This window comes from Apodemus sylvaticus, chromosome 2 (assembly GCF_947179515.1).
Source record: "Apodemus sylvaticus chromosome 2, mApoSyl1.1, whole genome shotgun sequence".
NCBI classification, from domain to species: domain Eukaryota; kingdom Metazoa; phylum Chordata; class Mammalia; order Rodentia; family Muridae; genus Apodemus; species Apodemus sylvaticus.
This window is the reverse complement of record NC_067473.1, coordinates 137,800,668-137,827,726: the sequence shown is the minus strand read 5'-3', so window position 1 is coordinate 137,827,726 and position 27,059 is coordinate 137,800,668. Positions and strand designations below refer to the sequence as shown.

Below are 27,059 nucleotides of genomic sequence, written 5' to 3'. Positions count from 1 at the left end.
GCAATCTGAGAAGTGTAGCCATATTGTTACTTCCCTACATTATGCTATATTTGTATACACTGGGACAAAATTCAATATTTTGGAAGGTTTCTTAGATTTCAAAATACATAAAATATCAGTTGCTTTTTAAATGTTCAAAGAATTCATGAAGAATATTTCTTAGATGAGTTTATAGATGAAATGGGCCCCTCCTCTGTAATTTACATGAGAGAATATATTAATTCCTTTGAAGATAAAATCTTATACAGAGTATACAATAACATAAGATCTCTGTGGGGGAGGAAAGGGAAGATTTTGCAAGGGAAGATGATCACAAAACAACAAGCTTAGGAGCTACAATGGAGACTGGTAGTAGAGTTGTACCTCCTTTCTCCACTAATAAAAAGTTTACAGAATAGGGTAAAGGCTGCGTTATTGAACAATGCGAGATTTAATATCATCCCCTGCTTATAAAGGAGAACATGCCTTTTATAGGTGAGGAAAGCTGTGGTGTAGTCTCTCTGCAGTGAGTGAAAAGCTGGTCAAGTATCCAACTCCAGGTCCAGATCTCCTCATCTGAATCACACTCAAATAACCTCTTTGAAGACTTCCTCTAGCTGCAGGGTGTCTCTCAAAATGCTATGGCTGTAGTAAGTGCCCAGTAGTAAAGTTGAATTTATTTTTCTTCTGTACTTTTCTTTTGCTTCTCCCCCCTTCCCCTCTCTATCCCTCCTTTCCCTTCACCTTCCTTCCCCCTCCTCTTCTTTCTCTTTTCCCTTTCATTTTAAAACAGTTATCACAATATAGCCCAGGACTGCCTCATCACAGCAGCCCTTGGGGCACTGAAGCTTTGGATTTGACCTCCCTTATTCCTTTAGAAAAAGTAAACAGCAGTTTTCTACTCCTTGGAGTCAGGCAGGTAATATGATTCCATTTTATTTAAAAACATGGTTTTTTAATAAAGAGGAGGAAGTTATATTTTGTTTGTTCTTTATTCCTGTGTGCTGCATTATGGTATCCAAAATCAGCAGAGCCCTGACCAATAAGAGGGACTGGATTAGATGTAACCTGTCAACATTGGATTTCCAGAGCATGATCTAAACAATCTTTTTATAATACTTAGAACTTTTTATGAGATGAAAAACTGGAAGTATCTGGGCTTTCTTGAGGCCCGTAATGTAAAACAACTTCTTCCTTGTTAATTCAGTGGGCTAAATACTACTTCCTGCCCTGGGTACAAACACAATACATTACCTACTTGAAATGGTTTGTATATGGCTTGCTCAGGGAATGACACTATTTGGAGGTGTGGCCTTGTTGAAGTAGGTGTGTCACTGTAAGTGTGGGCTTTAAGACCCTACTCCGAGCTGTCTGGAATAGAATCTTCAACGAGCAGCCTTCAGATGAAGATGTTGAGTCCTCAGCTCCTCCTGTACCATGACATCCTGGATGCTGCCATGCTCCTGTCTTGATGATAATGGACTGAACCTCTGAATATGTAAGCTAGCCCCAAGTAAATATTGTCCAAGTAATGTTGCCTTGGTCATGGTGTCTGTTCACAGTAGTCAAGCCCTAACAAAGACAATACTATTGCCTGTCCCTTTTAAGAACTAACCCAGCTGGGCATGTTAATCAACTGGTCAGTAGCCTATCCTTATCTGAAACGCCCCAGAAAAGATATCCTAAGAAGTTGCAAGGAATAATTATCCTTTTAATGAACACTTATCCCTTAGTGTAGACCCTTGTAAAGGTTCTACCCTGTATCATTGTAGCCTCCCTCCTCACTTCAGATAAATATGTTTTCCTTGTTTACTCTTTTTTTTCTTTTGGATACTGGTCAAAGACTTAGCATCCTTTCCCACACTTAGAGCTTTCTTTCTCCTTTGATGTGAAGTCACTAGACCCCTCCTGCTTCTGTCACATCATCTCTCCCTGATTGTCTCCATTTAGGCAGATACTGAGATTTACAGTTTGTTGTTTTTCTCATAAATCCCAGTAAAATTGTCCTCAATCTACATTCAGGTCTACCCTAAATTCTTTTAAGAAAGACAAAAATCCAAAGGAAAGAATCTTAATCCTTGGTAACAGCCTGGAACTTATACTATAAACAGCACATGCTGGTCTTGATCTCCCTGCAATAGTTTCGCATTGATTCTATTCTTGACCAACTTGTAAGTTCCACATATAAAACAAGTTAATGTATTCATTGAATAAATATTATCAATTCTAATTTAATGAGGGAAAATTGCACTGGCTCAGATAGTACTACTAATGAATAAAAATTATACCTCTGAACTTGGTTTTTAGCCTATGAAAAAAATAAAAATGTCTGCCAACTTGAAAAAAAAAAAAGGTTCTGATTCACTTTTCTTCAGTTCCATGCTTCTCTTTCCTTCTTTCTTTCATCTATGACTTTACTTTTTCTACTTCCTTATTGCGCACTGACTCTTCTGCCCACAGTATCTAGATACTGACCTCAGTTCTTGGCACAAAATCACTCTAATGAAAAAAATGAAACAACAACTACAACAACAAAAGCAGCAAATGGAGTATTGCCAGATGTACTGGGCATTTTTCAATAGTTACTTTTGCTGATTTTTCTATTTCAATGGATGTCTTCAATCACTACCTGCAGTGCATGAGTTGGTTCTCTCCTGTTTCTGATTTAGTCTTCTTGTTCCCTCTTTGTCTGATTTAAGGGTTCGTTCTTTCAACACTGGTATTCTCTTGGGTGCTGTTGTCCTGTTATTGACATGCTGTTCTTCCCTCTTTAGAAGACAACCTGGTACATGCTCATGATTTGAATTTTCCCCTTTATTCTTTTTTCTCCTTTCTGTAAATCTTTAATTCTGTTGAGATGATATATGCAAATACTCAACTGTCTGATTGGCACATCTTTCTCTATGAGAATAATCTACAAGGGAGGTGACTGTATATCTAAACTGCATGGGGTAATGGAGTTTACACTTGTGGCCTTCACAAGGTTTTATTAAAGGTTCTTTTCATAATCCTAAGTATCCAGGTATACAATACAAATAATAAAAGCCAGTATGTTTTTATTTAAGCCTGTCATCTCCTGTTCTCTCACCCTAGCCTGCTTCCACACTCAGTTACTAATTCATATTAAGACATTAGACTTGAGAGCCACCATACTCTCATTTTTCTCCCACCCCTCATCCCATCCATCCATTGCCCCTGACAATTTTTATTACATCACTGTTTTATAAATATGTCTCCCCTAATTCTACCATCTCAATCTTTGGGAAGTGTGTTACCATTTCCTGCCTATTATATTAAATAGTCCACTTAAATGTTTTCTGCAGACTCTGATATACCAATGCCTCCAATGCACACACAGAAATGAGGTCACAGCAGTCAATTTTAAATATGCAGAACTGGTTTATATTACTCCCTTGCTTAAGACCCTTTGAAATCATCAGCCACTGACAGATTAACTCAGTCTCATTATCCTGTCAAACAAGGCCCTCACTGATTGGACCTTTACCCTTTCCCACAGCCTCTTAGCCTCCCATGCCCCATTTCATATTTGACAACCTTGATATGTGGCATGTTTCCATGTCTATTGCATATCCATGAAAATGCCAGCTTTGCTGCTTCTGATACATAAAAGTCTTTGCCAGTTTTGTTGGCCTCTTTAACTATCGACCATCTGTCAAGAATTGGCTCAGCTGCCATGTCTCTTGGGGAGCCTACTGTGTACCCCAGAATGGGTTGCATATTGCTCTCATAGCATAGTGTGCACAGTGTTGCCTTTCATTTGCCACATAATTGTTGAAATTAATAGTTTATGCCTCCATCTTTCATTAGAGTGCTTGCTTAATCTCATGATATTTTTTGCCCTTAAAGAAATCTCTTTTTTAGATCTTTCCCTGCTGTCCTTTTTTTTTTCAAGAAAGCATGTCTTACATTTAGAGTTGGAAAAAAATATATAGGCAGACACTTCCCTACAGTGATCCTTACATAAGCTGTTGATATTGTTAGCATCGCCTTTATGGAAGAAAACCATGAGTTTCAGAGAGGCCACATGATAGAAAGTTGGCATGCATAGGAGAGGATGCAACCATGTAAATAGTTTAGGTAACAATGTCCATTATGCATTATTCAGTGTGAGTTTCCCAGACAGTATTAGAGGTGGGTAACCAATCTAGATTTTCTTATTTTCTTAGTCTGAATTCCTACTAGCTTCATGCTGCCAGAATATTTCACCATTTTTCTGGCACTTAAGTGTATCTATTTTTTTCAAATACCAATTCTAAACCCAATATACGTCCTTCTTAAGATGCTCAGTTAAAGTAATAATACTACTACTATTTCTGTTTTGTTTTTCAGTCTGAGGAGGAAAAATGACATGGTTGAATCCAATGTGAATATGTACACACATCTGAAAGGAATTTTGAGCTTTGTTTTAATCGCATGCCTTTCTTCTTTATAAGCTGATATTAGAAACACATGAGTATTTTGATGGTCAAGTTTGTACCAAGTTCTTTATATTTCAGACCACTCAGAAGTGAGCAGGGTCTACAAACCACTGATACATGTTCAGTTTTCTCTCTGTGAGTATGCATATCCTGTACTTCATAGCATCCTTTCTCTTCTCATATTTGGTATTTTCACTGCATCTTGGATGAGTTCAGAATACCACCTCTGAATACTTTATCATCCAAAATGCTGCTTTTAAATTCTTACTATTCATAGTACATCGGCTTTTTCAATTGGTGGTTCCTGACTACCTAACATTTTTACATTTCTTTTTTAAGCTGGTCCATGACCAGCTCTAATCCTAGATAGTTTCTGTTGGTTATTGTCCTTAATCCTCATGGGTCCGCGCAGTGAGCATGCTGAAAAAAGGTGGGGTGAAGCAACACTGCTTTCCAAACAACTGTAGTTTTCAAAATCCCTTTTCTTTTTCAGAGGGAAAAATAGAAGATATTCCACATCACACTTATACTTTTGAGCTGAAGGGAGAAGATACATTCAGGTTCAAGGGCAGGAAGATACGTGAGGACATCAAGCAATTACTGCTTTGCCATAAATGATTGTAGTATTCAAACACTCAACTAAGTGGAAAAAAGAAGGAAGGGAAACTATCTTTTAGTTCCTGGGTAATAGGATATGTTAATCTAGCTAGGGTAACAAGACTTAGCTCAGGTCTAGAGGAACAAGGTATGGTTACCAGGAAATCCTGACACTGATTATGGAGAACATATTCTTGATTTGCTTCTGCTTGTTGCAGACTTTTGACCCTGCTAGGAATTTCTATTGGCCCATGAGGCAGGTAAGAAGCACTCTAGGCAGCCTTTCATTCCATGAGCTGGGTTTACTCTTCAAATTCATGGTTTAACACACATTCTGACTTAATGGACAAATAAATTAATCTTTAACACTGGGAATTAAAACTAGGGCCTTGAACACACTAGATAAGGTTTCTAAAATCTAAGCTAGATTCCTGGAAGCCATAACTAAGAGAATTTTTAAAATTCATCCTTTGACTCTGTCTCTCTCTCTCTCTGTCTCTCTGTCTCTCTCTGTCTCTTTGTGTCTCTGTCTCTCTCTGTCTCTGTCTCTCTGTCTCTCTCTGTCTCTGTCTGTCTGTCTGTCTGTCTCTGTTTCTCTCTCTCTCTCTCTCTCTCTCTCTCTCTCTCTCTCTCTCTCTCTCTGTGTGTGTGTGTGTGTGTGTGTGTTTTCACATGCATGCAGGTGTTGTCCTGGAGCAGGAGTTATAGGCAGTACTAAGTTGCATAACACAAATGCTGTGAAGTAATCTCTGGACCTCTGGAAGAGAAATGGATATTCTTTTCTTATGAGCAATCTTTCCAGTTCCAAGAAAATTGAATTTTAAAGGAAAATGAGGTATTTATGTGAAATCAACATAGATTCCAAGTATGGATTCTTAAACCTGTTAGCACTATGGTGCCAAACTTCTATTAGTTGATATACAACAAAATTGGTTAGCCTTGAAAACAGGAGAAAGAGAATAGCACCATTGAAAGAGGAAAACTACCTTTTCATTGAACTGAAGCCAATCTTTAATAATAATAATAATAATAATAATGTAGGAAAGATTTTATACACTTTAGCATGTTAGAAAATTCACCATGGTAATGAAACTATTTAAACTGCACATTCCCCAACATCTCCCAAAATATTTTACAATATCATGAAGGTGTCACATATTTCATTAATAAAGATCTATTCCTTTGTCTCCTAGTGGAACTCATTTCAAACAACAATGGTGATGTGATATAGTGAATAGCTCTTAAGACTGAAGTCTAAATCTGAGCTTTTAGTGCTAACAGTGACCGTGAGAATCATGAGATTGAAGAAATTCCTTTCTGTCTCTGAAAAATACTTTTTGTTTAATTTGTAAAATATAGGATAGGATGATGAAGATAGGTTTGTGTAATGGTTAAATGGAGAAATAGATTGTGCAGTGTTTTCTAAACAGCAAAGCAGTACAGACAATGTAGCCATTAATAATGTTTTCAAGGCATGGACCCTCAAAGAGAAACTGAAACAGGAGGCATCAAGTACCAAGCTCCATTTTATGGAAAGAGTGCCAGATTCCTAAGTTTTAAAATCCCTGGTGCCATCACAAAGCAGTTAGAGAAGATGATCAGCTATTTGGAGGCCTTTGGAGGATCAGCTCCTATGATCCTCCACATTTATTTCAAGGGCTCTCTACAGCTGGATGAACTAGATGGTAAACACCTCACCGATTTCCACATAATAATATCTACAAACATAATTTTAGCCAAAAGACAATTTATAGCTAACAAATTTTCAATTGAGTCAATTAGCCAAACCACTTACCTGCTAACAGGAGCAATATGGGTTTTTGTTGATACATTAATTAGTCAAGACAAGATTTCCTGCTTAACCTTCAAAATAAGCTTAAAACACACTATTTTACATGACTGCCAAGGTTAAGAGGAAGATGTGCATGATATGATTATAATTTATATTCCCAAATTTCCCATTCATTTTAGAGGCATGGAGGCCACCTGGTCAAATGAAGGGTGCATTTGTGATGCTTTATTTCCATCAGGAAATGGCAAGGACACTCAAAATAATGAATTCAAGGCTCTGCACGTGTAATACGTTTGTTCATCTCTAAGTGTCTCTCTTTGACTGTTTATCTACATTATAGTCATTTAAAAATTTTAATTCAAAATGAAAATGTTATCTAGCTTTGCCATTTAGTTGAAAAACAGCAACTGATACATACCCACTGCTAGTTGATATTATTTTAAATTCTCTCTCTCAATCTCTCTCTCTCTCTCTCTCTCTCTCTCTCTCTCTCTCTTTCTCTCTCTTTTCAAGACAGGGTTTCTCAGTATATCCCTGGCTGTCCTGGATCTCTCTCTGTAGACCAGGCTGGCCTTGAACTCAGATATCTGCCTACATCTGCCTCCCAAGTGCTTGTGTGCTACCACTGCCCAGTAAATTCTTTCTTGTAATGTATTTAAAAATATGTGTGGAAAAAGAAATCTACTTAGTATAAGAATCTTTTATTGAGCACATGCTGTCTATGATGCAATGTGTTAGCTGTTGAACTCTCAGGAAAAGGGGACCGTAGCTGCTGTCAGCAAGGAACTTCTAGTTGAGATCATTTCTTGTCACTGTCAGATCCAAGCCAGAAAGCAATCAAGAAACAGAAATGGGATCAAAATCTGGAATTTCGGTATGCACCTCTCAAGGAATAAAACAGACACCTCCAATGGGCCACTGGAGTGTTCTGCCATTCTGTTATATGTTAATGGGTCAACAAAATGAAAAATAAGGCAGTAGAGAACAATTTCCTAAATTCCCCCTTTCAGATACAAGATGGATCTATTCCATCAACCAATAACTTGATAGCAGTCAGTATGAATTAAGTCCATGGGTGTGTCTACATCCCTTTACTCAACCTTTTAGTGAGAGTAAAGGCAAAGCAACCCTGGGTGATTTCCTTCTTTATTCCCTGTCAATAACTCTTCATAAATAAGAGCATCTCTGGCTCAGAGTTCATCCTGTATCTTTATTTCAAGGTGGGGATACTTCTAAGGTACAGGAATTTCCCTTAGTGACTCTTGCCTCTACACAAAGTGACTTGCTCACCTGGTTATCCAATAAAAAAGGTGGAGAAAACTATAAAACCAGGTAGATTCTTCAGTGAGTTAACAAGAGGTAGGCTGACCAGCAGATAAAGTTATAAATTGTAATCAAAGGGGATTTGGTGGGAAACCTCACAGAGAAAGACAGTCACTGGGGAAAGCTACTTTAAGCAGGGTGGTAAACATAGGTAATATTCAAACTTGGAACCAAAAATCCATAACAAACTCTGTTATTACTTTGAACTACATCTGGTTTAGAAGAAATGGTGTTGAGGGATGCTAGAAAATTAAAACATTTTCGGGAAGCTACGAACAGGCAATAAAATTCTGGCAGGTTATTACTTTCACTGCCCAAATCTCTAAGATCACAAAATGTTCCTTCTTTTTAAACTTTGTGATTTGTCTTTCCTAGTACCCAATATGGTTGGCATCTACAGTCATAAGTACAATGCTCTCACTGAAAATAAAGTCACTAATATACGTTTGGGATGTTTTGGTTTGTTTAAATTTGTAAATACTTTATGTCTCATTGACAGATAAAGGGGACTATTGAAGAAGAACATGGCTTTACAGCGAATGGAGACCATAATAGATAATTTCAACTGGACACAACAATCTAGACATCAATGACTGTTGGTAATCCAACGACATCACAGTTCTTGTGACTATTGTTGTGAGTACATCGTGAAAGAGGGTATGGAAAGAGTGTAAGCGGCACAACTGAAAGTACCCTATAAAACAGTATCCCCTAGAAATCGCTGGATCATTGAACAGTGGCAATATCAATAGATAAGCTAATGGAGAGGTTGGGAAACTCCTAGTTAAAGAACTAAAGGCAAGTAATGACTTGTGAGAGATGGAAAATTGGCTTCTCTCAGGGATGAACCCCCTAATTGTTTATTCAATACAAAGCAGTCAGTGTTAATACAATATTCACATAAACAATGGACCTAGTAGGTAATATTTATACGTTTATGCATTCTTATATTAATACATATGTGTGTGTGTGTGTGTGTGTGTGTGTGTGCATGACAATAATAAAGAAAAAACAGATATAAATTTGAGGATAAAACATACAAGGCATTGGAGAGAAAGGAATTGGGAGAGGCTAGAGCAAGTAAAGGAAAGGGGGAAAGTATTGTCATTATATTTTAATTAAAATGTATAGTGAATAAAAGGCCTTGGGTTTCTCAGTGAAATTGGATTTATCAAGCTCCAGAATGCTATCTGAGGAGCCCTGTTTTATAAACCAAAGCCAGCAAACAGCAAGAGAAACCTACATGCTGCTACTTACAGGCGCAGCAACTTTACCTCAGAAAATAATACCTAACGATAGCTAACAGCATTTAACTGATGATTAATAGTTAAAATTTATTAAAATTTAAAAACTCAGGTGAAGCTATTACAACATTGCCTGATTAAAAGTCTGACTCTAGGAAAACACAATGACTCCCATTGCCTCTATACAATAGATAGTCAATATACATTTTTTGATGTTTGCATAGCTATTTGAGACTTTGTGAAGGGAACCAGGAGAAATGGTTCTTCAGTCTTGAAAGGATCCTGAACCCCACACAGCTGCACAGCCCACGGAGCCCACACAGGTCTGATAAGAAGCTTATCCCAGCTCTATAAATATCTTCAATCTCACATTCCCATTCCTGAACAGAAACTGACCAACGACAGTAGGCTTGGTGATGTTAAATCCTAATGGCAATCTGCCCTCAGCACTGCAACTTACTGGAAGGAATAAAAAAATAGAAGTTTCCTTGTCTATCTGCTGATGCTAGTAGGATTTAGCTAGTTGGCTCTCTTATTATCATAAAAATCGTAATCTAGGATTGAGTTCCTCAGGCAAAATGTTCCCTTTGCAGGAGATGTGTAGTAGAAATGGCTAACATCAGTAAAGCACAGTGATCAAGTGTACAGACACTGAATTCAAATAGCCTGGAATGAAATTACCCGGCTTCCTATCTGTGTGAACATTGCTCATTCCCATTCTTCAGTTCCCTCCTTTTTAGAAGGAATGTCAATATATTTCTGTCTGGTGTCAAGGCAACTGTTGCATGGGGCCATTGCCAGCGTGTGCCCAGCAGGAGAGACAGGTGAGCTTCTTCAGAGAATTCATGAGTGGACTCAGCTTCTATTTTGTACAGTGACATGCAGATTTCAAAACCAGCATGAGAGTATGGGAGTGGCCAAATGACATGCTTAAGGACATTCTGTGACCCTGGCAATCGTGTAGTAAGATGCACAAATTCTCACCCCTTCCTTCATTTGCAACTGCCATCTTGAGTTCTGCTGCCTTTACCTTGTCTCTGTGAACTCTAACTCAAGGGTGGATCTGTTCTGAACCCTTGAATTCTCTATGCTACCACAGTATCTTTGCATATGCTATGTTATTTTATCTAGAACATTCCTTCCTGTTACCCTTCAGACCATATTATACTCTTTCCTTCAGAGAGGGTTTCCTTAGTAATCTCATTCAATGTTTGATGTTTTTATCACCAATCTCTTCAACCCATGGCTGAATTTTCTCAGCATTGATTGCAACTAGAGATTGTTTCTTCTATGATTATTTGGTGACATTTTTATTCCCCACTTGAAAATAAACTAAGCAAGATAAGCAAGTACATGTGATTTTTTTTTTAACCTTTCTATACAGAACACACTCAGAAAACTTTGGAACATAAATGTTCTATGTAGTAAGGTTTCTGGTTCTCTCCTCATGTGATTTACTCTTTCTGCTCTATTTTCTCTCAGTCATTTCTTTAACATCTGTCAAAATTAGCTGTTATACAAACTCTACCTTATTTTGTAATGTGTCTTGGAAATCTGAATGCTGAATCTTCCTAACATTCCATATACTGGAGGTTGCTTGTTCAATTCCCCGCCGACCCCCCCCCCTTTTCTTGCTAGTTGCAAGCTTCATGTTTCTCTAATCCACTGATACATTATGTGCAACACAATACTTTCTACCTAACTGGTATTCACTAAAATATGGGAATAAAAGAAAAGAAATAAAGTAAGGCTTTACACTAAGCACTGACAGTGCAATGTACAATGGATTTGCCTGAGTAGTTTGCAAGTTTGCAAATGTCTATTATTTTTCAAAGGTACTTAATTTTTCAAAGATATAAAAAAGCCAAATTATGAACAATTCTGGAAGATAGTTAATAGTAATTATATATATTCAAAATCTCTGATTTCAGAAATATGTCTAGTATTGCACCTTCTTAGCATGTATGAGGTCATAAGATCAAGCTACAGCTCCAAATTACCAAACAACAAAAGTCTACTTATTTAGTTAGCATATGTAGGCACATATACAAATATTTGTATATGTATATTTGTACACACTAATATGCACACATGGCAGGCTTGTGTATATTGAGGATAGCTCTCAGGAGCTGGTTCTCATCTACCATGTAGAATCTGGGTATAAAATTCAAGTCATTAGGCCTGTAAATAAACCCTGCCTGTTAACACCAAAAGAGCAAACATAAAACGATATTAGATTGTGATTGCAGAATTGAATTACATGTAAGTTCCTCCATATCCTAAAACAAGCTAATCAAGAGAGAGAGGAGGGGGAGAGAGGAGAGAGGAGAGAGAGAGAGAGAGAGAGAGAGAGAGAGAGAGAGAGAGAGACTGCACAGTAAACTAAAAACCTATGAACACCTGCTAGGGATTGAGAGATATGTTTAACACCAAATCAAATTCAAAACCATGGACTTGATATGATTAGCTCTCTGTCGCTGTGACAAATATCTTATGAGAAGCAATTTAAAAAGTGGAAACATTTATTTTGCCTCAAAATTTTGAAAGTTTCAATCTATCAGTGCCTAGATCTTTGTCTTTGGGCTTCAAGTGAAGGAAGATATCAAGTAGGTAGAACTGTAAGGTAGAGGTTGTTTGCCTTGTGCTGATCAGGGAGCACTGAGCTGAGAGAGACAGAAAGGAATATGGAATACAGTCTACCTTAGAAGTTCATCCCCCAGTGACTTACTTCTTCCAAATAGGTCCAACTTTTTCACAAGTTGGCACTCCATTTGTAATAATGGCAAACAATGTATCTGTATATGGAATAATCTATCATTAGGTGAGAGCACTTGAGACCCAATGACGGGATTCATTAACTGAAGACCAAACTTTCAACATGAGGTGACACTTCCTATTAAAATGACTATAGGCTCAGTCCTATACATCGACAGGAGAGACCATCAACCAACCTATGCTGTTCACCTGTAGTCCAGCTTAATAAATGATACAACACTTGAAGACAAAACAGATAAAAAAAATCAGTATTTAGATGTGTCAGATTAAAAAAAAAAGCCAAATGGTTCTGCTTCTATGTAATGCTCAGAACAGGAAGAGCCGTTTGAGACAGAAGGTAGAATATTGACTAGCAGGAGGTAAGAGAAACGGAGTTCCTGGAGTGAGGCAAAGCTTTTGAAGTTAGATAGAGATGCTGGCTTAACAGCTTAGTGAACATTGAAAGAAATCATTGACTGATGTACCTCAAATTAGAGAATTAAGTATTATGAAATGTAAGTGCTGTCTTTATGACTTATTAGGGGCTAACTCTCAATTTTAGAAATGTAAAGAAAGCATCTCTTCATCCAAGGCAGTATGGCTGCACATTCAAACGCAATTCCTGTCTCTCTCACTTTCATTCATCATTCCACAAATATTGATCACTCCCAGCTATAGCTTTGCGTAAATCTTATTTTCTTCGCCGTCTCTCTACTTCATTATGTAGCCTTAGCCTGGAACTCACTGACATCCACCTGTTTCTGCCTCCTGAGTGCTGGGATCAAAGGCGCATCCTGTCACCGCTAGCTGGTATCTGTAACTCCAGGGAGGCTTAAAGAAAGTAAGAGAAAGCAGTCAGCGACATTTAAAATCTATCTTGCTGCCTACACACCTCATTCTATATTCTACTTTCAGGGCTTTTAAATGGGGGTCTTTAGAGGACAGTAAATCTAAGTTTTGTGAGGCCAAGCTAACAGATTGCCCTTTGCCCAAGAATACCTTCCTTCCATTTAGGAGAAAAAGTAGATGCGATGAGAAAATGAACAAATCAAAAAGGGTAATAATACTGGAAAGCAATGCAACTGTTAAAGCATTAACCCTCTGATCATAATTAGTGTGTACCCTAAATACACATTTCTGGGATAAATTGCTGGCATATAGTATCATCCACTAAAGGTTTAGAGGCTAAGACAGAATTCAAACACTGGACATTTCTCTGATAGAAAAATTGAGTAAATGGAAAACACATATGCATCTCTTCATGATGCCTTTGAATCTGAGGTTTAACCTCTGAACCCCCAAACCACATTTTGCTCTCTAAAGAGACTGCATAGTGTAGCTGGGAAATAAAAACTCGTTGGTGTGATGCATAAAATTCATGTCAGCTCAGAGGTGAATGGCTTTCTCACATTACAGCTCACTCAGGAAAAGGTGCTGATTGAGAAGAAGGTAGTAGCTAACCCTTGCTAGCACAGGGTCTTTAGGGGGCACGAAATGTCACAGCATGAGTGATAACAATGCCTAGGAGACTACAGTTGAACTGTTACAGCTGCAGGTAGGTCACACATTCTCAATGTGATAATAGCCAGCTTCTGGGGCTTTAGAATGCCAGACAAAGGGGTCAAATTCAGGGAGAATGACCTAGAAAAAGGAAGAAACCCAGAGAGAGGGGCCCAGGGCTAACAACCTCCTCTGAATCACTTCAAATTATTGCCCTCTGAAGAGAGAAGACCAATCCCGGTCCAAGTGGGAGACTGAAGCGTGCTGGGGAAACAGAAAGGTTACGTTTTGAATTTCTGCAATGGCTGTTGTCATTATTTGGCCAAATTATACTATTATATAAAGTTCAACACCCTCTTACACTCTCCACAGTAAAAAGCAGAGGGTTACACAAAATGCCCACAGATAAATTCCTGTTTCACTGAGGCCTTCACACTCACTCTAGTGCAGCTAAGTATCAAAACACTATTCTCTTTGTCTGTACAACTTTGTCATTTCTGGATTAGTGTCAGGAGAGGAGAAGAAATGACCTGTATGTATATATGTATATGACCTGTTGATTTTCTGAAACTACCACCCAAAAGTTAGCAGATATGACATTTTAAGAGCTCTCTCTCTCTCTCTCTCTCTCTCTCTCTCTCTCTCTCTCTCTCTCTCTCTCTCTTCCTTTCAAAATACTAAAGGCGAGGGTTCCAAATTACATGTGCCAGCAAAGCTGTGCTCAGGCAAAAGTCCCAGGGGAGTCTCCCTTGCTTCACCCAGCTTCTGTTGGCTACAGATGCTCATTATTTTCCAGACTGCACCATTTGTGGTATCTGTAGTCACAATCTTTGGACAACCTTTATTATGTGGATTTATGATCAACCTGGGTAGCCCTGGATGATCTCATCTCCACATCTTCAATTATAATAGAAAAGACTTGAAAAGATAGGCTCGTACTTAGAATTTGCAAATACACATATCAATTGCGGTTCATTGCCTGGTCGATAATTGTTGCTGTAACACAGTATAGAGAGGTTGGCTAACTTTAAAATAATAGAAATGAATGACATTCCAGATCAAAGTATGAGAGGACTGGGCATCTGGTGAGTGCCTACATCTTGATTTGTGGGCTAGTTTTCTTTCCAGATACAGGGGCAAAGATGTTCTCAGAAAAGTTTTATGAAGTAGCTTTTGCTACTTAGGGGAGTTATTATTTTAGTGTATGAATTTTGGAAAGAAAGTGAATATCTCATCAGCAATAGTTATAATGCATCTTACTAAAGATAGTCAACTCGACTACAGATGAAACACAAGAGAATATCTGTGTACATTTATGACTGAAGAAGACCAATCTAGTTAGAGTGAGGCTAACACCTGTCCCCTTTTTCCCTGGATACAAAACTATAGTATAGAAAACTTAGATTTTATAAATAATTATCATTATTTAATTAAAATTATATAATTGTATTGAATATATTATTAGTTCATAATGTCAACCAATATATATTTTAGTAAATGTACTGCTTCTATCAGTATATTTTGAAACAGTTCTTTTTTAGTAAAATTTCACTGTGACATGTCCATGTGTATTTACTATCAGACTTGATGTTATTCCTCCTTCTCCTTCTCCATTTCTCCTCTCTCTTGCTGGTTCTTCTCTAAAACACTTTTCTTTTATGTCTCATATGCTCTGTTTCCTTTTCATGTTCCCTTCAATGTTCTACCATCCACAGAGAATGATCTGACTTTAGTTTCATTAATTTTTAAAATGAAATGTCCGGGCAAACTTCTTTAGAATCCTGTCAATAATCTATTTTTCCATTGATAATTTATTTTTCATATTTGTTGTGTTCTTAGGATGTCTCTGATATTTTAGAGAAATCAATACTTTGCAAATTTTCTTAAATCACAAACAAACTATTCTTTACCTTGTAGATCCCAACCACAACTGTAATAAGTATGAAAAGGGATAAATTGAATAGTTATTAATTACAACTGACTAGCATTTGTTTCTACACTAGGTTCTTGAGGTTCACATTACTGAATTCTCAGCCAACACCAGTTATCACCACAATGTCTCCACTACTAGATTTGCTTTTATGAGGTGATTTTCTATAAAACTCAGTAGTTTTGAAATGAGTTCTTTGAACTAGTCAAACTAAAAGACAAATGTATTCTGATACTGAAGACCCAAGTTGCACTGAAAATGTTTCCAGTTTTGATACCAAATGTTCATTCATTGAGTTTTAATTGACCTAAATATTCACAAATTATTTACCCAAACAGCCATCTCTCAACATTTTATTGCTCAGAAACAAAAGTTTGCCTATTTCAGCAGCTTTCCTAATTAAAAATCAGTCAAGTCAGTCACAACACTGGCCATCTACCAAACCTGGCTCTTGTTCAGATTGAGTGCCCAATCCACATCTTAGCTATGAAAGCAAAGCTAGATTTTTTTTAAATAGATTTCAAATAATGAACATATGAAAATTACTGAAAGTATAAGTATAATGATTAGGGAACAAACATGAGGTAGAAAAACCCTTAGCATTTTCCATCATATCGCTTTTCTCTTATTATTGCTGCAAGCCACCTCCTCCATATAGTAACTGACGTGTCTCAGTGAAGACCTTAGACAAGCTGACTGTAGTGTCCAGGAAGAAATTTCCCATCAGTACATCTAATAAGCTGCTATGCCTCCATCTGACAGCTTCACTACACAAAACCTTGATGAGTGATGCAAGTGAGAAAAGTTACTGAAATTGCCCTCAAGGTGGATTTTATGTTTCCGTTGTGATCCTGGAGATTGGATATACACTAGGAAAGGGCTCTGCCACTTTCAGCTTTAATTACTCTATTCTGGTAAAAACATGCTATTTAAGGTGAAAAGAAGGACAAAATGGAGTGGCTTTTGTACTCAATTCCATTTATCTCCTCTATTTATTTTTCTCATTAATTTTGTTTCAATTTCTGTCCTCTTCCTATTGCATGAGCTCAGGAGCATTCTTGGCACTTATCCATCCTCTTCTATCCCAAGCCAGATGTCAACAGGGAGAAGTATAATCCTACACAGCTTCCACTAGTATACTAGTATTAGAGACACACGCCAAGATAATGCCAGTCTTCTTACAGAAAGCAGGTAACTGGATTTTGTTAAAGGAGTTAATTGTACCATGAGCATTTTGCATCTACTTACAAATGAATTATAGTCATTCACAACTTGAGATGATGAATAGCTTAGGTCTTTTGTTCTGCAGATCTGAACTGTTATAAAACAGCTGAACTCACTAGAAGAAGGCCCCAAACAATGTTTATAAAGCAATCACATTGATGAGCTAGGATCTAAAGTTATTAACTGAGTTCTCTTGAAAGTTCTTCATTATAATTGGCTTTTAAAGTGGATCTTTGTCATCTGTGGGGGAGGGGTGATATGGGAGTAAAAAATTTGTAGTATGTCATGTTCTTATTGAAGATAATTTGCTTACCCACCATTGTTTGCCACAGATATCAATATTTAGAGTGTTTTAAAACCTACTTGAAATAAATTGGAAACTTGCTTAACTTAACAAGCAGAAATATTGCTATTAATTATTCTCATTATAGAACTTGAAACCAATTATATGAAAATTAAACAACAGTATGCATTTTCATGTTAGAAGCAAATCAACAGTATAATGGCATTAAGATTATTTATAACTAAAATGTAATACAAAAATTATGAATTACTACAGCAAAGGTAGTAAATACAAGGAAATTCTATTTGTATCTATCCGGGGTAGATTTAATCAAGAAATTTTGCTTTAGGAAAATATTTTAAGTGGGGCACAGTAACTGGCTACTGCTACTCAGGCACTAGGGATCCAGGATCCTACACTGGTATCTTCCTCCTGCTCCCTATCCTGAGTGGTGATTTTAATTTGCTGATTTCCAAGTTGTTCTGCTATAAGATCAATATAATTTCTACAAATCCCAGGGTTTTGTTGAGAATTAAGTTGGATAATGCTTTCAAATTGCTTAGTCTAATATCCAACATAGAGTAATAAAGGTATAATAGTGTCTTATTATTGACCCTTATTAAAACATGACTTAGGAGTTTATAATAATCAGTTTACTTGATCCTTATAGGCAAAGAAGTAGAGTAACTAGCCTCCACCTTATGGGTATCTATAGTTGGGAGAAACCTTGTCCAAGTACATGGGCATTCAGGGCAGCTGAGACTAATTCCAAAGAATTCTTATCTGATTCTTTGCATTATTATCCCATTACATCTAAAGTTCTCCTCTTTATTTCAAACAGTCAGGATAGGGAGAGAAATGTGGGAAAGAAAGAGGAGAAAAGGGTGAATCATTGCAGAACTTTGTGAGGCTAGGTGCTCTTCAGAGACTTTGCATCTCTAGCAGGATAGTGTTTCAACCTCCTATAATTGCTAATCTACAGCTGTAATTGGAGAAATAAATGAAATGGAGCACTGAGCCAAATTCTATTCTAAATATACAAACAATCTCTACTTCTCAAGCCTGCATTTCTCCCACATACATACCCTTCCTTCCTTCCTTCCTTCCTTCCTTCCTTCCTTCCTTCCTTCCTTCCTTCCTTCCTTCCTTCCTTCCTTTCTTCCTTCCTTCCTTCCTTTCTGTCCTTTTCTTTCTTTTCCTTTCCTTCATTCCCTTTCCCTTCCTTTCTCCCTTCCTTCATCATTCCTTCCTTCCCTCTCTCCCTCCTCCCCTCCTTCCCTCCCTCCCTTCCTCTTTTCTTTTTTCTTTCTTCCATTATCTTTTCTTTTTGGTGAAATAGAATTTCTTTATATGGTTCTAGCTGACAATGGAACACACTGTGTAGCCACAACAGGTTTCTAACTCACAAAGTTCTTGCCTCTGCCTCCTGAGTGCTAAAATGATTGTATATATCAATATCTTTGCCTTATTTTCTTAAATGATGATTTCACAAGTGGAGAGACATAAATTTGAATTTGCTGGCTTGTTTGCTATTTGGCAGTATTGACCATAGAAACCAGAGCCTTTCCCCTGCTTGGAAAGTGATCTAATACAGAGCTATATCCCTTGCCCCCTGAGATCCACATCTATATGTCAGAGAACACTTTCATGGTGGTGAATGCATCTTGGTTCTCCTGGAGATTTAATATAACTGCCTATCTGGAGAAGTAAGAAGCATAGAAGCTTGGAGAAGAGGCAGCAGCATTCTGTTCTACACATACAGCCTAGAAACACATCTATCATGCTGTGGAAATAATGCTTTGAAATAAATCCCCTCTTGTTCTTAGCTTTGTCCACTGATGCACTTTTTCTGAATGATTACAATATCTAGTGTGACTTTTCTGGTTGACCCAGAGGATGAAATGGATAAGGGTTTGAGAGGCACACTTAAGTGGAAAGGAAAGCTATTTTTGAAGATTCCACTGAGTCTCAATTTGATTTCGCTATAACAGCACATTTGCTATATCTCACAGTGGTTATCTTTTTTGTTTGGGTTATGTTTTCCCATTGAGCACAGGTCCATATCCTGCTTAGCCTCAAAGTGGTAAGGCTTGAATACACCCACAGAGTACCCCACAGGTCCACAAGAAAATCCCCGAACACAGTGGCCACTCACTCCTATGTGTGATGATTCAATCTTTATTTACTTTTCATTCATTCATTTTAAGTATTATCGAAAGTGTACTGTGTGCCAATCACTGGTAAAAACGAGTCAATCGCTTTATGTAGCCCTTGGTGAAGTAGAACAACTAAAGGGTAGAGAGGTATGCTCCAGGATAAGTGGTAGACAGGGAGATGATCCCTGATAGCCAAATAACAACCCTCATGATAGTTGGTTCCAAAAAACAAATGAACAAGCAAAGCCAAAAAACAAACAACAAATAACAAACTGAAAAATTCTCTTGAAATTACACTACAATAAGTAATGCTCATGAAAGGGTCCATATCTCATTAAAGGAGCTTACATTATTCTGGACTGGCTTAATAAAAGAAAATTTTCTCTTCTAAAGACATTGTGTAGAAAAATGAGAACCTATTCTTAGATGCATCATATCCACTGAACTAGAAATTTTCTGGAAGTCAATTAATAGAAGTTAAAGGTATTAAGTGCCAATATAAGAAATTATTAAGTTCTGTCAACAAAAGCAGCATGAGATAATTTTTAATAAACCTTAAAATAAAAATAATAAATCTAACTCTACATGCTTGTTCTATGAATAAAATAATACAAAATATTCAATGAGATCTGAAGAGTATAATTTGTTACATCAAGTTAAGGGATGCTTTTCTTATGAACTAGACTAGTTTGAAGTAGAAAAAGCCAGCTCAGGACTAGGAGTTAATGGCTGGATTTCCTTGGCTATAGATATTATTAGCTATGTAATAACAATGAATAGTCTATCTACTCCAATCTTCAGTTCTTTTAAAAGGATATAAGCTAGGAAATATATAAAGTTCCTTAAAAAATAAAGCCAACCATTTATGATGAGAACAATGGTTTACTTGTATGGATAATGGCAAACAGTAGGGTCAAAATGCAACACTGCTTCCTGTGATTTTTGTTGTTAGAGGTGGAATTATGTTTGTGTGGTTCTCTTCTGAAAACAAACTTGGGTTTGTTATGAGAAGATTAATTTCTTGCTTTTTCTTGTTGCAATTTTCCTTCTATCATCCTCTGTAGGGCTGGGTTGGTGGAAAGATATTGTTTACATTTTGTTTTGTCATAGAATATCTTAGTTTCTCCATTTATAGTAATTGAGAGTTTTGTTGGGTATAGAAGCCTGGGCTGGTACTTTTATTCTTTTAGGGTCTATATGGAAATAACCCAGATGTCCCTCAACAGAGGAATGGATACAGAAAATGTGGTACATTTACACAATGGAGTACTACTTAGATATTAAAAACAATGAATTTATGAAATTCTCAAGCAAATGGATGGAACTTGAAAATATCATATTGAGTGAGGTAACATAGTTACAAAAGAACACACATGGTATATACTCACTGATAAGTGGATATTAGCCCCAAAGCTCAGAATACCCATGATACAACTCACAGATCATACGAAGCTTAAGAAGAAGGAAGAATGAAGTGTGGAAGTTTCAGTTCTATTCAGAAGTGTGTAGAAGGAAGAAGAGAGGAGGGGGAAGGAAAGGGGGACAGGATCAGATGCAGAAGAACACAGGAGAAGTACAGCAGGTCAGGAATTTAAATAGAGGTATGTAGCAGTGGGAGATGGAAGTGAGTGTAGCCACTAAAAAGTTCCAGATGCCAAGGATCCAAGAGGTTCCCACGACCAAACATGGATAACATTAGCAGAAATACCCAACAAAAGGGAGATAGAACCTCTATTTACTATATCCAGTGGATAGGCATAGCCCCTAGCTGAGGGATGGGAACACTCACCCATCTCAAAAAAGTTAATCCAGAATGCTCCCATCCAAAGGACAAAGAGTGGAACATAAGACTGAATGAAAGGCCATCCAGAGACTGCCCAACATAGTGATTCATCCCATCTACAGACACCAAACCCAGACACTCTTGCTGATGCCAAGAAGCACTTGCTGACAAGAACCTGATATAGCTGTCTCCTTAGAGGCTCTTCCAGAGCCTGACCAATACAAATTTGGATGCATGCAGCCAACAATCAGGCTGAGCACTGAGACCACAATGGAAGAGTTAGGGGAAGAGATGAAGGAGCTGAAGAGGTTTGCAACCCCATAGGAAGAACAATGATATCAACCAACCAGATCCTCCCTAAAGCTCCCTGGGACTAAACCACCAACCAAAGACTACACATGGAGGAACCTATGGCTCCAGCTGAATATGATACCTTATCTGGCATCAATGGCAGGGGAGCCCCTGGGCCTGTGGAGACTTGATTCTCCAGTTTAGGAAAATGTTAAGGTGGTAATACAAGAGTGAGTGGGTACATCAGGGAGCACCCTCATAGAAGCAGGGGTAGGGGGTAGGGAGTTTGTGGAGGGGAAATTGGAAAGAGGGATAACATTTGAAATGTAAATAAAATAATCAATAAAAAAGCAACACTGCTCTTTAAAGATTGCAAAACTGCTCAGAGTAGAAAAATTCAGTGACATTTAAAGGATATCACTGAATTCCTTAAGTTTTATTCATTAAAGAAAGAATAACCTTGCATTTCAACAAACTGAAAATAATTTTGAAAAATCAGTATGAATGAGAATTCGTTGAAAGAAGCTGTATCTGCCAGGACTGATTGATTGATGAGAACTATATTGATGTGCAAATGTTGAAGCTTTATGGAGTGTTAAAGGCCTGGAGCCTAATTATTGTATTTGGGACTAGCTTTAGTCCCTCAAATAGCCAATCCTTACCCATATCTGTATAGGACCCAACATCCTGTAACTAATAAGAAAATACTTGTGCAGTGTATTAACTTCAATAGACCACTAGTTCCCATCCATCCCATAGTTATAAATGTCATTATATAGCATCTAAGCCCTATAAGAGAGATTTCTCCCTTTTCTTAGAATCACCTACCTTATGTTTCTTCCAATATACTTGAAAAAAAATTGCCTTGATTGTTAACCTTATTCATGCCATTGCTATAAAAACTCCATGAATCTGCTCACATGATGAAATATGAAATATTAGATGACTGAAACTTATGTTTCTCTGGTCATGGTCAGTCAGATTTGGTCCAGAATAAACTATCATTTATTCCTTTTGTGGAGAGAGCTGTGTGGACCTTTTATTGGGGGGGAGGGGTTGTTTGTTTTATTTTAATATGTGTGTGTGTGTGTGAGAGAGAGAGAGAGAGAGAGAGAGAGAGAGAGAGAGAATATGTGCATGTGTGTTGACATTAGCAACCTCTTTCAAGTTAAGTTTTCTTAGCTAAAAACTGTAGGAAGAACATCTCCCAGTATTGATTGCTATATATTGATAATGAGGAATTTTAGCTCTAAAATTGGCTAGAATATAAATTGTGTGTATTTGCAAACATTCATCTTTTCCAGCTTAGCTTTAGAGACATACTCACTACTAAATGGGGAGTTAACAAAGGAATGTCTACATTCATAAGTAAACTGATAGAGACTCTATAAATACAGGACGGAAATCATGGTATCAGGTCTTTTGGAACTGAGATGCTATTAGAAGAATAAAAACCAGAAAAATATGCAGTCATTCCAGGTTTTATCAAATCCTGGAAAAGCAATACTGGAGAACAATTTCAGAGAAAAGTAAAAGAAACATTTCTTGTTATGCAAAAATAGGAGGTATGGAAATATCTATTAGGCTGTATCATAGCAACTATTCTGTCACTGAGATGAGACACCCTAACCAAGGCAATTCATGAAAGAAAGAATTTAATTGTTGGATTGTTTACAGTCTCAGAAGGTTAGTCCATTTCCATTATTGTGGAAAACACAACAGCAGGTAGGTAGGCATGGCACTGGAGCAGAGCAGTAGCTCTAGGTGAGAATTTAAAAATGACCAACAAGAAGGAGGTAAGATACACAGGGCTGGGTAGAAGCTTAGTTGCAGAGGACAGATCTTTTCCAACAAGGTCACACCTCCTAATACTCCTAATTGGTCCTAACAAGCCAATCAACTGGGAACCAAACAATATACTAGCCTGTGGGAGTCATTCTTACCCAAACTACCACAGACTATTACACTGTAGTCAAGAATGGAAGATTTTAAGAAATCAGCTAATTAAAAGGTGGGTATCAGGCAAAGGAAATGAAAGTGCAAAGGCTCTGGTACAAAAAGAGTAGTTTGTCATTATTTTAGAAGTTAAAATAAGATGTGGTAATATATTTTTTTTCAAAGGTGCAGCAGAAGGCATAAAGCAAAGAAGTGGAATGATCTAATTTACATTTTTAAAAGATTATTCACTGTTTTATGATAAATAGTCGAAACAAGGTTCCAAGAGGAAGAGAGACCAGACAGGAATGAACACTGAAGACACAGTACATCTTGCTTTTATAAGAAAATTTCCATTGCTTTAAGGGCAAATAAAACTTGGGGCTCAATTATAGAATAATTGGCTAAATTTGCAGCTAGCTGAATAAGAATGTGCAAAGATTGACAATGTAAGGGTTTGACCTGACCTTGTCTTAGTAAAATTCTCTCTGGCATATATGACATCATGGTCACCACATACCAGTAGGGACATAGTTTTGGCTGATATTTCATATAAAATAAAAATGCATTTAACTTTATGCAGTGTTGTAATACTTACTCAGCAAACATTCCTGCCTACTAAACTGCACCTCAATCATTTTTCTTGTTTGTATAAGACAATATTTTATTCTGTGGCTCAGAATGGCCAGGGACTCACTCCTAGTTTTAGCAGACTGAGAGAAAGTGATCAACATAGCCAGCAGTGTTTTTCATACAGGAAATGCATAATGGGAGACAAGCTACCCTCGACCCCAAGGAAGGAATGCATATACCCCAGGGTAGACTACCACATAGGAAGGGCAGGTAAAAAAAAATATTTAAAACAATTTTAAATGTGATAGACCAAATGACTAGTGCTGAGAATGGATATATAACAGAGGAAGATGCTATATTCTGAATTTAGTTTAAAACATAAGATTATTGGATAAGCTTGAAGTTAAAAATATGAAGTTAGCACTTTTAAAAATGAACAGGATACCCATTACATTAGCTGCATTGGAAGGACACAACATGGCTGTATTGGCTTTAGTATCTTCGGCAAGGGTCATGGTACATATAAAAAAATTGTAGTCTTCTTTATATGATCATAACTTAATAAATGAATTCACACAAGATTGCGGAGAAGATAATTGCTCATTAAAGACTTGAAGAAAAATTAATTATGGGACAAGATATAATTTCACACACTTAAGAAAAGACTATTTCCATATAGTAAAACCTGGAAAGGGGCTGAAGAGGTGACTCAGTAGTCGAGAGCACTGGCTGCACTTCCAGAGGGCCCAGGTTCCATTCCCAGCACATACATATCACCTGTCCGTAACTCCAGTTCCAAAAGATTCCATGCTCTCTCCTGACCATGTAGGGACAACATGTACAGAGTGTGCAGACACACATACAGACAAAACACCCACAGACATGGCATGAGACGAGTGACTGACAGCAACAACTGGGAAACTTTTGACAGATCCTTATGCCACTGGTGACATAAGATGAGCAGGGTGGGTTCCAAATATTTGTCTTCAGGAAAAGCCTTCAAAAAGTGAGCCAAGGAACACGGGCTCAGAATAAACCATTCAATTCTGTTTAAATAACTATTCTTGAATATAAAATCCTGTCTCTATAATGAAGTTGATAATACCAATGCGTGTACTTTTATAAAAGCATAGTGTTGAGGGATGGTTAAAATTTTATTATTTTTTAAATGTATATTAGAAAGTCAACTTGCTGGTAATAGTTTCTTTCTCCCTTTTTATCTTTGTTAAGAATTTCTTATGCAATTAAAAAATATCAAATCACAGAGGAGTCATAATTCATCAAATGATAAAATTTTCTCCAATGTTGAAGACATATGATTTATAATTTCATAATTATTTTGTCAAATAAAACTCTGTGTTCATCTGTCATTACTAAAAAGTGAGTATACATACTAGCTTATATTTGAGAAGTATGCATATTGGTTCTGTTGCTCCATACCTAAAAACACTAAAGACTATTTAAGGAGACATTTACAATATTCATAAAATTTCTAGAAAATTCATTTATCAACTATAAAAAAGTGTCATCAAAAAGCAATAAAAGATTAAATGCTGAATATTATAATAGGAATATTTGATATTCTGTTCCCAGAGTGAGTTTTATTAATGAGAATATTCTACAATGTTACTACCAACAGACTTAGTGATTATGAAACCTTTGATATTAACATACTGCTATATGAGTTGAGATTTTATACAAGGGAATATATAATCATATGCAAATACACTCTTAAAACTGTAGCTGAACAGCAATTCTCAAGGTGTCTGCAGTATAATGTGTACTTACTGCTTCTACTGCTAGGTTTTGATTTTCAATTTTCTATTTCTAAATTCTACTTTCCTTCATACAGGCAAAGATTTTCATTAAACGGCAATCTCAAGACCTGGTAATTTGTTTTTCTGTGTTCTAATTTGGTATAAAAATATAAAAGGTGAATAACACTTTATCCCTACTTTTCATTATTAGACTGTACTGGCTGGTTTGTGTGTGTGTGTGTATGTGTGTGTGTGTGTGTGTGTGATCTTAACACACAGGCTAGTGTTATTACAGAGAAAGAAACTTCAGTTCAGAAAGTGCCTCCATGAGATCCATCTGTGGGGCATTATCTCAATTAACAATCAAGGGTGGAGGACCCCTTGTGGGTGGTGCCATCTCTGGACTGGTAGTGTTGGGTTCTATAAGAAAGCAAGCCAATAAGAAACATCCCTCCATGGCCTCTGCATCAGTTCCTGCTTCCTGACCTGCTTGAGTTCTTGTCCTGATTTCCTTTAGTGATCAAAAGCAATATGGAAAGTGTAAGCTGAATAAACCCTTTCCTCCCCAACTTGCTTCTTGGTCATGGTGTTTGTGCAAGACTAGAAACCCTAACTAAAAGATAGACTTAAAATATTTTTCTACTCTATTAAACAAAACAGAATTATAGGATTTATTGGTGAATTGACAACTAAGCTACACCTCTACTCTGAATTTTATTGTTAAAGTATTTCTTCATTAACTACTCGGTTGCTTACAATTAAACTGGCCTTTTTACAGTTGCTCTGTTCAATGTTTACAGATGTTGCATGCATGCATTTATCATGTGTAAACTCTAACACATGTATAAATGCAAATGTATTTAAATCATAATATAACCAAATGATCATATAAGCAGACTCAGTCTTTATGAAACATACCTCTTTGCTCCCATGTTTATAGTTCATTAGTTACAGAAACTATTTTCTAAATATAAACAATCCTATCTTATGTCACATTCAAAACCATGCAGTCTCTCAAAAGCTACTGTTTCTGAGTATATTCATACACTGTATAAATGCTCAAAGAAATATTGGAGGTGCAATATAATGGCTACTTACAAGCAAACTGAAGCTTTGCTTCTCTGCTTACAATTGTTCCAAATGAGTTTGTTGCTATGCACTGGTACGTTCCAGCATCTTGGGTTCTATTGGGGTTATTGATCAACAAGCTGCCGTCAACAACACTGTAGCGGAAATCCATACCAATGTCAACATCTGTTCCATTTAACTTCCACCTATAGTATAAAAATGCCAGGAGATAAAGCCTTATAATATTAATCAATATTTCTGAATTGTCTAAAATAGATAACAATAGAAATAGAAATACCGTGAAATACCACCAGTGCATTTTTTTTAAAAAGCATGGTAAAAGTACATATTAGAATTTGTCTATTCATTAATGGTGACATTTTTTAGGGGGAGATGGCTGTCTTTTGTAGTAAATGATGATAATCCAACTT

At 36.9% G+C, this 27,059-nt stretch overlaps 1 protein-coding gene across 6 annotated transcripts in view; it reads right to left on the bottom strand.

Annotated features, from left to right (window-relative positions):
• LOC127679002 (contactin-4) overlaps nucleotides 1-26,815 on the bottom strand; it is a 358,955-nt gene extending 332,140 nt beyond the window's left edge. For all 6 annotated transcript variants that reach the window (XM_052174443.1, XM_052174445.1, XM_052174444.1 and 3 more), the window contains exon 1: nucleotides 26,659-26,815. In XM_052174443.1, coding sequence (XP_052030403.1) covers nucleotides 26,659-26,800 — 142 coding nt within the window. In that variant the 5' untranslated portion in view covers nucleotides 26,801-26,815. The remainder of the gene's footprint in view (nucleotides 1-26,658) is intronic.
• Between the last annotated feature and the right edge of the window lie 244 nt (nucleotides 26,816-27,059).